A 15,198-nucleotide genomic window follows, 5' to 3' on the forward strand; every position below is an offset into this window, starting at 1 on the left:
GCCTTCAGCTCTCTGCAATGTTTCCTCGGGGTCTGCAAGCTCAGCCTGGCTGCACAGCCCCACACCCTGCCCACATGATATGCAACAGCATGCTTGTGTTTTGGACTACCAGCTTTAACTACTGATGGGGGTTATTACCATCTAAAATAGCAATAGGATTAATTAGGGGCTTCTCTGGGGGCCTGTAGCTATCTGCTGCTGTGGTTGAAGTGTCCTGCTGGGAGCTCCTGTTCCCCTCTGTGTCATTTTCCCTGGTGTGCCCAGGAGCAGGTGCTGAGTGCGGCTTGCTGCAGATGGCGGTGGAGGTGGTGGCTCTTCCCCAAACACGGCATTGAAATTGAATCAGAAAAGATGTTATCACGGCTCAAAAAAATCATTATTTTTCTAAATTAGAACTGGTATGGTGAGCTTTCCCCAGGTGACATTTAATTCACACAAACTATAATGAATCCAAAGTTTGCGCACCTGTTACTCCATAACACAAGGTGTCATGCATTAGGTTTGGCTTCGCTCTGATTTTATTAATGAACTCATTAGTAAATAGTAAGCACAGTGGTGAGCCTCATCTGCACCTCGTGAGGCTGCAGCCCTGGGCTTTGATGGAGGAGAACAAGGACGAGACCTTCATGAACACCTTGGTCGAGGTGCTCTGAGCTCTATGGGTTTTTGTCTTAACACCTCTGGACTTGCAGTGCTCAGGGTATGGGGTTAAGGGGGGAAGGATGGGGAAGGGACTGGCGCCATGGTCCGTGCTCTGCCATACGCTGCAGGACCCCAACCTCATGGGGCTAGAGGAGGGCAGCAAAATACCTGCGTCCTGAGGCAGGTGCAGAGCAGAATACCTGCGTGCTGAAGTGATGATTTATTTTTTAGCCCGTCACGTAGCGTGTAGTAACAGACTGCCTCTAGGAAAAACCATCGGTGCTGTGATGTGAAAGCCGTCTCTCGCGCTAATCCAGGCTGATCTATATGGATTAACATATTGATTCCGGCCTTAGATAAAGGAGAGCCTCTTGCAGGGGTGAGGGGTGTGAAGAGGCGTGCAGAAACGGGTGGTGCAGAGGTCTTTGTGCGGTTTGCTGAAACTCATCTTGGGCTTTCTTGCATAATCCGGCATTATGCGATTTCATTAAAAAGAAAAGTTGAGTATCTCTGAGGGTGGTTCCTATAATTACCAAATTTCTTTGAAAACTCAGTTAAGAAGCCATCTGGCCTAGGGATTTTATTGACCTGTCACTGGCTAATTATGTTGAAAACTTAATCTTTTATGATTATCATTAATAACTGCCCGGTGCTTTGACAAAAACTTTTTTGTCTTCAAGTGTTGCCGTCTTTAAATTTCAAGAAGTAATGAGAGGAATGTTTTTAGGAAATTAGAGGAAATGTCCTCTTAAGAGTGAAATCCAATAGGTTTCACGTATAATTGAGATGCGCAGCAGTGAGGAAATGTGGAGGTCTGGTCTTAGAGCCTAGCACGGCTGCCACATGAAGGGCCTGGACCTGCTGCACTTTCCCATAAAAATATGGGGGCAGTGGGAGGGGGGTGGGTGCTTTCTGTGCCTGGGAGAGGTCCTGCTTCCAGCTTCAGCTCTTGGTGAAGGGAAGCTGCCTACCCAGGGTGGTGGGCTCTGTCCTCAGCCTCCAGGACCCTGCCAGGGTCACCTTGGGACAGCTCCACTTCCCTGCTCGCTCCACTGGTGCTGATGGTTTGACATCCCATGGAGAGTTCCTCCTTACGCTTGCCATTAATTATGGATATTGTGCCAGCATTCTGGAGTGTAAGCCAATTAAAATAATTATATTCAGGTGGGCATTAGGGCATATCACTTTTGTTGTAAGGGCTGGCTGTGCTTCCCAAAGCAACTCTGAGCATCTCATGGTGTCAGCACCAGCTCCTTCTCCCCTGAGACCCCCTCTGGGTGGCTCACAGGGGACTTCCCATGGCAGCATTGTGGATCAGGCAGTCTCACCACCAGTTGCTCCTCACACACTGTGATCATTTTGGCGGCACTAGGGGTATGCAGTTGCCGATAACCATCTCTGTAGGCACAAGGGATGCTCGACAGGGAAGGTTTCAGGTCTGGTGCTCCACAAACAGGTGGAGCATGGCAAATTATCATCTTTGGGAAGGATTCTGAGAAAAAAGGTTTCCATCCCACCCAGCCTTAACAAGTATTGAGCAAGGCTGGACTACACACAGCAGCCCTTTCCCTGCTCTCCCATTTACCTGGCTCACCAAGGAGTGAACGCCTTGCCAAAATCTAACAGACACCTGTATGGAACCGACAATTCATCACAAGAAAGTATCGTGCCTATTGTTTGGTAACCCTGTGCTGCCTCATATCCCCTTGTCCAGGCATTCTTCCCCCTTCCCAACCCTCTCTGGGGAAGTCTCACGAGTGTTTGAGGTCAAACGGGGCCCTAGCTCTTTCCCTCCCTGTCTAAATACACGCGATGCATTCAGAATTCCTCACTGAAATATGGGAAATCCTCAGTTTGCCAGATGCAGAACCAGGTGCTGAGTTCTGGGCTTGTTTTAGGATACACTGGGTTAAAAAAATGTTTACCAATTAATGACCTGTTATTCACTGGAGTCCTTTAATATGGATCGCTATTATCAAAGAAGTGCTATTTTATCTGGGTTTACAGTTAGCCTTCCTCCACTGGCTCCTTAGTGCAGCTAATTTAGCAAAATTGCATTTAAATGAGTCCCTGATGAGAGACCCGGAGTTCACATTTTTCTTTTAATAGACATGTTAGTCTTCCCGCGTGCTGAAATCCCACAAATGGCCCTTCACTCCTCACCAGCGAGGCAGCTATTGTGTGTCAGCCCGCACGCTGTGTGCCTGGCCTCACCCCGGGGAATTGCCCAGCAGTCGTGGCATTTCTTTGAGCTGAAAGACAGCGTTTAAAACTGGGTAATTTATGTTTATATAGTGGTTGGTGTCCTTTATCAGAGAAGCTTTTCTTTCAGCAAAGTTCGTTTCAAAAAAAAAATAAAAAATAATAATTCAATACAAATAAGACTATCTCTCTTCAGGCCAAGGGCTCTGAAAGTTAAATTGTTTAAATCTGGGGGCTTGCTGGGACATCACACAGTCCTGTGAAGTCCCATGAATTCCCTGCAAAATGTTTCTTGCTGCTAAAAGCAGTGGAGCTCCCTGCTGCAGGGCTGCAGCATCCCGGAGCCGCTCCAGGCAGGGCAATTAGTGGAGAGCTAAGGTTTTATGTTGTTTAGACCGATGCAATCTTTTAAATTTTATAAATCAGGAGAGACCGCTTATCTTATTCCCCAGGCACCGCTAACAACTAATTAAAAACCATAATTAACAGGAGTGAAGCCACCAGAAGATGTGAGGCAGAGGGAGGGCTGCTCCCAGCCGCAGGGAAGGGCACCTGGGGGCTCTTCGAGGAGGGGCTAATAAATACAGTCAGCACGGTGACCTCTCTTGGCTGTTTGCTCTCCAGCATGAAGTTTTAGTACCAAAGTAAGACAATTATTTTTTTTCCAGATCGATTTTGGCTCAAAATTCAGCAAGGATGGTGGACTTAGTTCAGAGTACTAAAGCAATAGAGCTGATGGGCTGGTGTTCCTCATGCAGGATAGTTACAGAAGTGTACAGCGATGTCTGCTCTCAGTTATTTAAGGGTTTTGTCTCCCAATAGCAGCCAGAAGCCCTCCAGCAGTGCTCCAGTGGCTGCTGCCTATGGGCTTGAGACTTCAGGTTCCCTTGCAAGGGCCTGGTGCAGGCATTTTAGAGAATTTAACCGGTGTCAGTAGGAACCAGGAGGGCATTTTGAAGTCTTCCATTCATTCTTGGGACTGACAAATGCAGTGTCTGGATTTGATGTAAGCTCTGTGGGAATCAGCAGGGATGGCACTTAAAACGAGCAAGGGCATCTTGCCGAGCGGCCGGCGGGAAGACAAATGCTTGCAGAGCGCTTCCACTTGTTTCCTTGCGCAGTGCAAGGGCTTTCAAAATAAATATTTTTGAGATAAATGAGCTTGTAAAACGCATCGCTCACTCAATGTAGCGTTACACGCTGCTCTGAGAAGCCTCTCAAATGAAAGAGCACCGTAAAGCTTTAGATAGAGCAGGATTCACAAGCAAATCGGAGGGACGGAAGCGTCACTGAAATGGGTACTGGGCAGGCAACTTAATTACAAATGGCCACTAATAAAAGAGATGGGAATGACAGTGCTGACTTTAAAGAGAAATTACTGCGACTCTATTATTTCTGCTGCTTTTCCTAGCCAGGCTGGGCTTTGCACCATACTGCCCCGAGGCTGTAAGGGGCTTTTGTGCTACAAATGTGTTGGTTTTGCAATGGAGATGTTGAAAAAGTACCATTATTTCAAAAATTGGTTAAACTGTGGTTGAAGCAACAAATACATAGCAAACCGAACCAGCAATAGTGCCATGGGAAATGACTTCTAAATTAGTTGTGGTGTTAGAAGAATAATTAAGCAGTATTTACTTACAATTATATCCAATAACTTTTTAATGCTGTGATTAATTAAATTCTAAGATTTCCTCATAGTCTCTGCATATATTACAGATGGAAATTAATTTTCTCCAGCAACTCATTAAGGTCCTGAAATGCTGTGGATTCCTTTTAATCAGTAATTCTTTGCTTTGCATTGTAAATCTTTACGTGTGCATCAATCAGCCCGAGCTCCCAAACCGAGCCACGGGGAGCTGCAAATTAGGGCTGGAGCCACTTACCTTTTGCTTTTAGAAACTAAATTCTAGCTCTGTGTTACCAGCTGTGGTTTTTCAGAAAATAATGCCCCTTCCTGCTTTAGGCAAGAGAGTCTTTCAGAACATTGGGGTTTAGTAAGCTGAAGGGAGGATGGAGGGGGATTTCATGCCACCAAAATGCAGGCACTGAAGGTAGCTGATAATGGAGATGGGAGCACGCAAAGTCCTCTCCAGGTACTCCCCTCTCCAAAACTAGCATTTGCCAGGTGTTTCTATGTGAAATTGTTTCATTTCAAATTAACTGTTTAATCATAAAAGCTTATTCAAATACACAATACTTCTATTTCATGCATTCATACATGACACAGGCGAAACCTTTTTTCATCCAGGCAAGGCAACCTGAGGCAAAACCTAGGGTTTGAAAGCAACGAGTAGGAGAGTTGGGGCTCTGCATACCAGAAGAGGAGTTTCACTGCATGTGCCCCAGGACAAGGGGTGATCCCCATGGCTGCCAGAGCAGCACCTTCCTCAAACATCCTCCTCCCGTCTGCTGAAATGAATGCCTGACCCCGGGGATGTCTCCGAGAAGCAAAGCTGGATGGTGCTGTAACAAAAGAGAGCATGGAAACCCGTGCGTAACACCAGGAAATGATGACGTGCCACGATGACACCGGTGTCTTCTGCGGGTCTCTGTGCACTCTAGGAATCTGCTTTCTCCAGGATTAAAATGAAACCTGTAGTTCTGAAAGGAATTGCAGATTCAGACTGATACCCTGGTGTGGTGCTGCCAAAGCGAGCCAGATGCAGGGCCCTTTTTGTTGGATAAATATGTCTGGAAGCGACTGAGCGCGGGCGGGATGAGAGAACTTCTGCTTAGCAAAATATTTGAATTAGAGAGGCAGTTCAGTAATTGCATTTTTAACTATATTAAAGCCTGTTCCTTGAAACCTGATGAAGGCTGTTGGAGCCGTCCAGTAGCTTTTGTTTGGCTGTGTTATCCAGGAGTTGAAATCACAAACAGATACGGTAATAAGAGATTGCTGAAAATTTTCAGCAAGTGCTTCCTGGCTAATTAGCTCCCCAGAGGGATGGGATTGGAGCGGACAGAGCCAGCTTTGCTCTTCTTTTCCATTGGCATTCTAGGAGTGTGTAGCTGAAAATCTCCAGCCATAGCTGATCTCCATAAAAGATTAATATGCTATTTATAGGATACGTTTTCTTTAGTACACAATAAGCACATTTTAGCCAGCCTTTCAAGGCTTTTAAAACCAGATTACATTGAAAGTCTGCTTGTTAGGTCCTGTGCTGGCTAAAACCATGGAGCAATTCCCCACGTAGCCTTACAGCCTTGGGAAGATGCATTGACACAGCACACGGGACACGAGTCCGCTCTCCTCCTGCTTCCTGGTGGCAGGGACGGACCCCACAGGTCCCCGTTCACCAGCAGGGAACCAGGGGCCCAGGAGGAGCTGCAGGTCCCGTGGGTGGCCCAGCAAAGCGGGGTGAGATGTGTCCAGCTCCTGCCCGAGGCCTAGAGACTGTGGGCACACGGTGGTCCCTTGGGATCCACAGGGGACAGGGATGCCAGGAAGAGGGAAGGGAGCAGGTTCTGCCTCTGGACCTGGTATCTTCATTGAAAGAGGTCCTCCTTCCCTGATCGTACCTAGCCTTCTTTAACCTATATGAACTGGCAGTTAACTTTAATATCTGATAAAAATTGGATAATAAAAATCAGATCTCTTTCTATTGAGGTATTATTATCTTACAGATGGAGCAATTCAGCTTATTAATTATTTGAAGGCACCCAAAGCTTCTTTCCCTTGAGAAGAAGAAAGTCCTCTTGTCCTTTCCTCTGCAATCGTGTCTGGGAAAGATTTTGTACAAGTTGCCACCGTGGGTGCCGTGTAGCTGTGTTTTGCCCAGTTCAGGTCTCATGGGTGGAAGGAGAAGCAACAGGCGACATCAGGTGCCTAAAGATGTTTGGGGCTGGGGCCCAGGGATAAGCTCGCTTCCACACGGAGCCCCAGCTGCCCAGGTTTGTCATGGTGGGGCCATGAGGAAGTCACTTGCCTTCTCTGTCAATGTACTGGCATGTGAGGGGGCTCAGCCGGGGTGCAGCATCACTGTCTACTTTGTTCTTTCTTTCTTCTTCTGAATTGTTTTTATTTTTTTGTTTCTGTTTCAAAACACAGGTGATTATGAACAAAAGCTCAGGAAACTGGTGAAATGCAAATCCTTGTGACAGAGTGCATAATGCTAGGCAAAGCTGTCTTGCCCAGTTTTTGACAGCATGGGAGAAGTGCAAAAGACATTTTCCTTGTTTCTCTCAGTGATATTGCTCTCTGCTTTAGTCATTAGTGAGACTGCTCGGAGCGGGGAGGTGGGGGCTGTCAGTCGGCTGTGAGGGAAGGAAGGGCACTTCGTGAAGGGTCTGGGGGCAGAAAATCCAAAGCCCAGGGAAGAAATCTCACATAAAGAATGTGTAACACAGACCTTAACGCAGTTTCAGTCCAAGGTGCTTTGAGTTCTGTCTTTGCTGTGAGGAAAATAATCGTGTGTCCAGCTAAATGACGTGCTGGAGCTGTGAGCTGGGGTGGTGTGGTTGTGGGGGGACACCGGCAAAGATAAGCAATGTGCACAGCGCACTGCCAGGCAGCAAATACAACAGCAACAACAAAAAATAATACTCACATGGCATTAGTTTGGAGCAAAACATGCTTCATCAGCCTGGCAACTTTCATTATCTATTGGTAATGATCTCTCTTTGGTCCCATGGAGACAAAGGAGAAATTATATATATATATATATATATATATATATACTGAACACATTAGACATTTCAGACTTTCATTGCTATATGTAATTCAGACAGACTCCAGATCATGAAAATCCCTTGTGTAGCTAACGCACCCACACCTCTCTGCTGGCACAGCACCATGGAGCGTGCAGCCCTGATGGGTTGTGACAGCTTCAGCATCCTCCCCGTTGGAAAAGTCCATGTTTCCTTTCACACACCAAAACAGTTGTCAGAACTAGGCGTGCTAATGCACAAACACTGCAACAGGGAGCAGTGCTGGGGACAGGATATTTGCAAAATATTTCTTCCTCCTGCTCGTCGCGAGGCGGTGCTGGGTTAGCAGGGCTGGAGGTCAGTGCGCATCAGGCACTATGTGTGGGAAGGCCTCGTGGGGCCTCGCTGTGCCACGGCAGCACGAGGCATCTGCAGAGGCAGGGAGCTGGCAAAATAAGATGTATGATCCTTCCCTTCCCGGGTCTCCCAGGCATCGCTTCCTCTGTGCGATCAGAGCTTTCATCCATCTTTGCAGCCCTGATGCTTTGTCTTAGTTTTGGCTGAGGTTACTTGCAGATGGTGGCGCTGGCTCCTCGGTTGTCGTGTTGGTCGTTAGAGTGGTGCAAATCAATCAGGGCTGAAAGTCCTGCTTTACTCCCAGCATCTGCAAGGTACCCACATGCCTGCGCCCAGGGGAGCAGACAGCCCAGCTACCCTCTCTCAGCTCTGCCCTGTGCTCTGATGGGAGCTGGAGGTGCAACGTTTCCCAGGTTTCAGCCATCCCTTCCTCCCATCGATGCTCCGTACCCATTTTCTGCACTGTGTAGAAAAACCCACGAGACCCATCTTCAAAGTGGAATTTGCCAATGGTTTTAGACAGAGCACCCAGCACCAAACTGGCCGTGGTGGTACGTGGACTGTCCAAATCACCGCTTTGGCCACGTGGCTGGACCAAGTGCTTCACATTCTGAAATGCCTGATCATCCATACCTCGTCAGGCTAATGATGCTATTAACACCAGCCTATCCACCCGCAGAAACGCCCTTATTCCCTGGGGAAAAGTGCCCATGGGCAATGCAAGCCAGACAGCAAGCTTTGGGGGAGCTTATCTGGCAGAGATGAGCCCAATGTCGCACCACACTGACATGAAGGATGTCGCTGCTTCTGTGTATCCAAAAATAGGAGGCAAATACTTTGCTCTTTGTCTTTGAGATCTTCTGTTTTCCTCGCTACTGCCTTCTGTGTCACTAATGAATTCATGTTTGTTTGTTACTGTTTGATTTTCTTCCCACAGAGGACTGATTTATTAATAGGAAGAAAACAAGCAATAGAGAATCCCTCCAGTTATTTAGCCTAGCTTGACTTCTTACTCTTCTTTGTTAGCTAAATTAAAGGCAATCCAAATCTACAGGAACCTTACTTCTAATTTTGAGAGCTGTAATTATTAGTAGCTATATTTACCAAGACACTGTCTGAACTTGTAACCAGATTTTAAATTAGTGCATTATCAGTGCAGGGAATAAAAGAAGCTGAATTTGGCGATGCAGTTTAACCCACACTGCGTGGCGCCTCTTTTCCCTTTTCATGCCAAGGAAGTGTTTATTTACAATTTTTTTTATGAGTTGACATTCATTTTGCATACATGCCTGCAAAATATCTAAACACAGCAGGCTGTGCATTCCTGAGACATTCAGAGGCTGGGGTTCAGAGAGAAACACCAAACTTACCCATTTTCATGAATAATACAGTTTTTTACATTTTCTACAGGTCCAGGTGTACACATCAGGTGATCTTGGTTACCTCTGTCTTATGGAGTCTTCTGACTTGTGTATGAAAAACTTGTGACTAGCAGTATTTCTTGTTATTTCAGCCATGGACTTGGGTGTTCTGGTTTTATTGGCTTAAAAAGCATAAATATTTGGACAAGCTCAGTTTCAATGTGCTGACACTTTTTGCCATGTGCTTGAAAACATGTGAATTATCTTTATAAAATGGATTTTAGCTTTCTGGTACTACTGAAAACCCTGAAAACAAATTTGCTTCAGTGCCTAAACAGCACTATGAACCACTGTGAATCCACCTGGAGACAGAAAAGGAATTTGAGTTACCTCTGTGCCAGATGTAATAACCTTCACAGCAAATAGCTGACGGAATTGCCTGTTTGAAGTTTGTGCTGGCATCCTGGCTTGTAGATATATAATATATAATATGTATATATTATATATATTTGTGTGTGCGTGCACCTAGCATGCTGGTTAATTCCTGATCCAGCATTGTTTCTGGATGAGCACTATAAAACGAGCTGAGCTGCAACCTGCACATCTTTGCAGAACGATTAGAGCAGGATCCAGACCCATCTGTAAATCCGAGTTTCCCTTCATTTCCATGGCTATACGTCTCTGAATGACAGCGAATTCATTCCTGCGCTGGAGAGTTGCCAGAAGTTTCTCATCTCGCTGTCTGTGGGCTGCTCGCTCGCTCGCGCTCTGGCTCTTTTTTTTTTTTTTCTTTGAGGTTTTCTGATGCCTATAGAGTGAGCTCAACTCCAAGGTTTGCAGCTTCGCTCTCGTCTGCTATTCTGTACAAGCCAGCCTGGGCGCTGCTACAGTCGGGAGTACTGCGTGAACGTCAGATTTCTCTCTCATTTCCCTGCAGGTGACTCAGAAACTTCACAATGCGTCTGGTAATGTATTTCATTTTCTAAATAAATACCGAAGCATTTCTCTTGTGCAGCTTTGTGAGCTTTCGGATAGACGAGTTTCCTTAGAACTAATTAAATGAAGCGATGTCGGGGGGTGGCGGATGCCTACTGGGACATGGATGCTGTTTGTTTTACTTGCCAGCCAGAGATGTACAGACAGATTTCCTCGAGGAATCTTAAATCAAGCAGCACTTTTTCCTTTAGATAAGGTGGCTTGCACAAATACAGATTAGCAGATGCAGTTCATAACGTGCACGGAGCTGCAGTAAGTTTATGAGGAGAACTGAAATTTAAGACTGTATTATGTTGTAAGCTCAGAAATGAGAGCATCATCTTCATGTGATAACGATTTATAACGGTGCTCGGAAAAATGCCTGGGGTTTTGGAGGGCAGTGGTCATGCTGCTGTTGCAGAATTCCTCTAGGTTTAACTGCCCTTTTATTTTTGCTCTGCAATTATTGGAAAAAAATGTGGCTATGGTTCATGGGGTAACCCTACAGGGCTTTTAAGCCTCGGTATTCAGCAGGCATTTCAGCTATTCTAACTACGAGCCCTGGAATAGTAAGCAGATCAATGTAGGGCTCCTGTAGCCCAGAGTTCAGCTGTTTGTCAACACGTAAAACCTCACGGATTTTGCCGTGTGCAGTACAGACTGCTGGATTCGTATGAAGTCATCCAGGAAATGCTGCGCGGACCAATCCTGGCTATGACAGTGGTCAAAGAAATGAAGTAATTAATCTTTGATTGATTTTTTTTTTTTTTTTTTGGCATTCCTAAGACAGTAGTTGTAATAGGCAAAGATTTATTTCAAGGGGGCTAGTTTATGCATTTAGCATCAGAGCTCTTTTTAGATCAGATTCTGGTTTTCTTCCTTTAGCAATACTTCCCCCAAGACCGGCTTACACCTGGTGCAAAACTATACATCATTTCACTACAATGCAGAAATAGCCCATGAGGCTTTTTCATTTTCTTCTCTCTACAAGCAGACCACTTAAATGTTGTATGCATCATTAAAAAGCTATCCATCAGAATGCAATGCATGGAAACGAATACATGTAAACACCACAGGGTAACAAATAAAACAAGGTGCTATTAACTCTGCAGAGAGAGAGTAGATGGAGAGATTTCTGAGACAACCCATCGGAGTTAAAGCTGTCTGTGGATAGTAGCACAGGCATTTCCTTGTGGGGCCCAGAGGCAGCAGGTGAGGCTGCATCCTGCCTGGGGGACACCTCCCCGCGTGGCATCCTCTGCTCCTCGTAATTCAGTGGGAAAGGAGGAGGAGGAGGAGGTTTAGCATGTTGGTATTGATGTATCTGACATGGCACAGAAGATATGGCTCTTAGCTCTAGTGTGGGTGGATGTAAATAAGCAAATACTGAATTATAATCCCTACAAAGCTAAAATTAATCTGAGCTTTTATGTTTTCCAGGACAACTTGTCAGACAATGTAAACTAATTTGCCAAATTGCACAGGAAAAAAAAATGCATTAGGAATATCTAATTTACCTGAAGCTGAATATATTTTGATTCCCTTTATTGCCTGCTTCAAGTTTTTCAGCCTTTTGATAGGCTTGATGAGCTCTATAGGCAGTCTTACAAATGACAAAAGTACATAAATAATTTACCTTAGTAGCAAGATGCTGGAATTCACTCGTTGTTCACAAAGCAGCACTGTAAAGCCTCAAATATGGTGCCAAATACCTTTTTCGCCTGCTTGCACTATGCATTTTAAAGTACAGATGTTATATGTGACCCTCACTTGTTTTAAAGCCCTACCCTCCTAAAACTCCAGGCTTATGTCACTTAAGGGTCCTGCGGGTTCTTACTTCTGTGGTTCATGGATTCACGTAACCTTAGTAAGTCCAAAGGGACACTCTATAAACCCATGGGTTAGATGTTCTCTTTGTGTTTAAAAGTTTGTGTGGACCTGAAACACAGAACTGTGGCCAAATTCAAGGAAAATGTGTGTGTACTTGCAGCAATTTCCCTCGATGCCAAGGAAAACAAAAGGCACTGTTTGTTGGTGTGCTCTCTGAAGGTGACGTCGTATTGTTTCAAAATGCCTGTAGCTGCCACACAGACCTGCAGCAGAGCCTACACTTCCCTGTAAAAGCAGCATTCAACATGTGGAGAGCCTGGGCTGTAGCTGGCAGCGGTGTGTGTGGCAGTGGAGCAGAGCAGTGCATCCCCGGGGCCCTGCCTGATGCTGCCCACCACCACCACCATCTCCTGGCCTTGTCTGAGAGACCCTAAGGGCTCAGTGCCCACCTGAAGGCAGCTTCATATGTTTTTATCCAAGTTCAAATATGCTCCTGTGCAACAGGTTTGCACGGCCAGACATAGTGTTCACGTTTCTCACAGAACAACGCTGTCAGGAGTTTAACCGGGCTTTGGTTGGGGGACAGATGAGGTGGGCCCTGCTGCCTCTGAATCCGGCAGAGGTTGGATGTGGGGACGTTTTCTCTTGGTACGGTTGGGTTCTTCAAAGAGTACATGGTGGGGTGTTTTTTGAGGAAAAGCAATGCTAGGGGAGAGACCTGCTGGGCAGGAGCAATGATGAGGTCTCTTCTACATCTCTGTGAGAAAGACAGAGTCAATTGGACGTAGAGGATACTTTATTTAGAGGTATGTCAGGTAAGTGAAGACAGACAACCTAAACCAGTGCTCAGGAAAGCTGTGAGCAGTGATTAAATGGTGTTGGTGAAACCAGGCTAACGTGATGTGGTTTGTACGGAGGAGCCGAAATGGGCCATTAAATCAGACTGGCCCATCTAGATGGAGCTGTTGGGAGGCAAAAGGGAGAGAAGTTCCCAGCCGTGGGCCCGAGTGGTTTGTGCCCCATGTGTACAGACACCCTGAAGCAGCAGGCCTCAAGGTGGTGTGGCTGCCTTTGGAGACGGTGTTTCTCTTTCAGCATCCACCTCAGCTGCAGGCAGTCATCCTGCCAGCAACTACAGCTCAGAGGAGCTGGTTTTTGGGAAGACACAGAGTGAAATACATACAGCTTAGCTAAACAGGGAAGGGCAGGGAACAAAAACCACTCAGCAGTCTGAAACTGTTCAGTTTTTGAGGAAGGGAGAGGAATTATTTATCATATTATGAAGAGACATAATGAAAAAGATGATAAAGGCATAGTTATGCTGAACAGAGGAAAACTTTCCTGCTGTAGGGTCTTTTTTTATGGTATGCAAAACACCCTCTGCAGGGAGGCAAATGAAACTTTACTGCCTTAGCACTGAAAAAGAGCTGTGACAAGCTCTGTCCCCGAATGAATGTGGCACATATTGGATCAGGCAACTCAACTCATTTTTTAAATCTCTATTACCATTCCACGGCAAAAGAAATTTGTAGTAAAACCTGAAGTTATTTTCAGAATTCAATGAGGTGTTTAAATAGGGCTATTAAATTATAAGTGTTTAAAACACCTATAAAATGTAGGCGTTCAACAGAACTGTTAAATGCAAAGCGTAGCTGAGGTGCATTTCAACACCAGCAATGCCATCCAACCTTCCGGGTAAGAAATCAGACTGATAAAATCAGGAGTACATGGCAAAGTTCTCCAGTAATTCTCGCACAGGTCAGCAAATATTGTATTTGGATGTGGAGATCGGTGCAATCAGCCCTCCATGCCCAACTTTAACTGACAGATCTGAACACAGCTGAGTTACTTAAATGTGGATGTGTTCCCAGGAAAGTGCTCCCAAGCCTTCTGCCTGTCCGAGGGGTGGCCACACGGTTGCCAGTCACCTTAGGGAGTTACCAGAATGTATTTGTGCAAACACTTTGTATGACCAGCACAAGTCACAGCAGTGTGAGCCCACCACTCCCCCCAGGAAGAGATTGTGCTGAACTTTCTCCTAGACAAACAGCACAGGAGCAAGAGGAAGCCAAACCCATCCAGTGCATTGAAGCAAGGTTTAGTTTTGCAGCAATCCTGACTTCACCTCCCGAGGGTTTATGAAATACCCTCCCCTACCTCAGTGCATGGAGCCAGAATTAAGTGAGATTTCTGTTGTAATCACTGCTGCTGTACCTGCCCTGGCTGGAACGAGCCCCAGCTGGGCTGCAGGAACCTGGCAGTGGGGTGGGACCTGCTGCTGCTGCTTCCTTCCCTGCCTGGCCCCTGGTGAGAGCTGGTGGCTCCAGGAGCTGGGCTGGGCAGCTTTCTCCTGCTGCTGCTGGATGCTGAGGGTGTCCTTTGTCTTCTGTGTTGTTGTTGCAGCACCAAAGTAGAGGTGGGGGAAAAAGAGGTAAGAACTCCCTCTTGGTGGGGCTGGGGGAGCTGCACTGCATTGCTGGGGAGGGGGTCTCCTGTGGCTATCTGTCTTTCCAGTTAGTGCCTTAAAATGTGTTGGGGAAAAAATGCATAACTTGTCTTATAGAAATGTCCTCTGGCCAAAGGAGAGGAGATGAGTGCTTTTTTCCAGCACTCCCTGCCTCTGTGGGTCCAAGGACTTGGTGTGCTGCTGCATCTACCCCATGGCTCTCTGGCGAGCAGCCTTCCTCCCCAGGCTGTGGTGGGAATGGGAAAAGTGTTGAGGTTGGGCAGGACCTGCCCAGGCAAACCATGGAGCCGAAGCAGGGGATTTGGTTCCCTCTGTAGCTCCAGGGCAAGCTCTTTTTCAGTTCTTGCACCAAAGATATGCTTGGTAGTGCTGTGCCTTGCGGAAAGCTGCAGGGGTTACCTGCAGTCAACTTAATTGCAGATAAACTAATACTTTTTGTAAGCTGCTCTGCAGTAACGTTTGAGGGAGATATGATATGGTGTAGCGCTGTAAAGCCTGATATTAATTTTTAATAATCTTTGGATATGCTTTTGATGGATGCCCTCTGTAGAATATTAGTCCTTGTCCTTCAAAGCCCCAGCTTTCCTGCTGGATAAGCTGTACCGATGCATACGTCCTGTTCCAGGTGCTTGCAATCAGCTCATACTTGTTAGGAAGTAAATGGCAAGGGCTGTGCAGCTCATGTGCAGAGGCATCTGTGGTTACAGCTGGTCA

At 46.2% G+C, this 15,198-nt stretch overlaps 1 protein-coding gene and 1 long non-coding RNA gene across 2 annotated transcripts in view; both read left to right on the forward strand.

Moving 5' to 3' along the window:
* Nucleotides 1-333: 333 nt before the first annotated feature.
* On the forward strand, nucleotides 334-5,655 carry LOC110354122 (uncharacterized). The gene is made up of 2 exons (XR_011811476.1): nucleotides 334-644; nucleotides 5,093-5,655. It is a non-coding gene; the product is annotated as an uncharacterized lncRNA (long non-coding RNA).
* A 4,410-nt stretch (nucleotides 5,656-10,065) lies between these two features.
* SCHIP1 (schwannomin interacting protein 1) overlaps nucleotides 10,066-15,198 on the forward strand; it is a 138,309-nt gene continuing 133,176 nt past the window's right edge. The window contains exon 1 of the mRNA XM_027464715.3: nucleotides 10,066-10,177. Coding sequence (XP_027320516.1) covers nucleotides 10,169-10,177 — 9 coding nt within the window. The 5' untranslated portion in view covers nucleotides 10,066-10,168. The remainder of the gene's footprint in view (nucleotides 10,178-15,198) is intronic.

The sequence above is a fragment of the Anas platyrhynchos genome, chromosome 9 (genome assembly GCF_047663525.1).
Source record: "Anas platyrhynchos isolate ZD024472 breed Pekin duck chromosome 9, IASCAAS_PekinDuck_T2T, whole genome shotgun sequence".
Classification (NCBI taxonomy): Eukaryota; Metazoa; Chordata; class Aves; order Anseriformes; family Anatidae; genus Anas; species Anas platyrhynchos.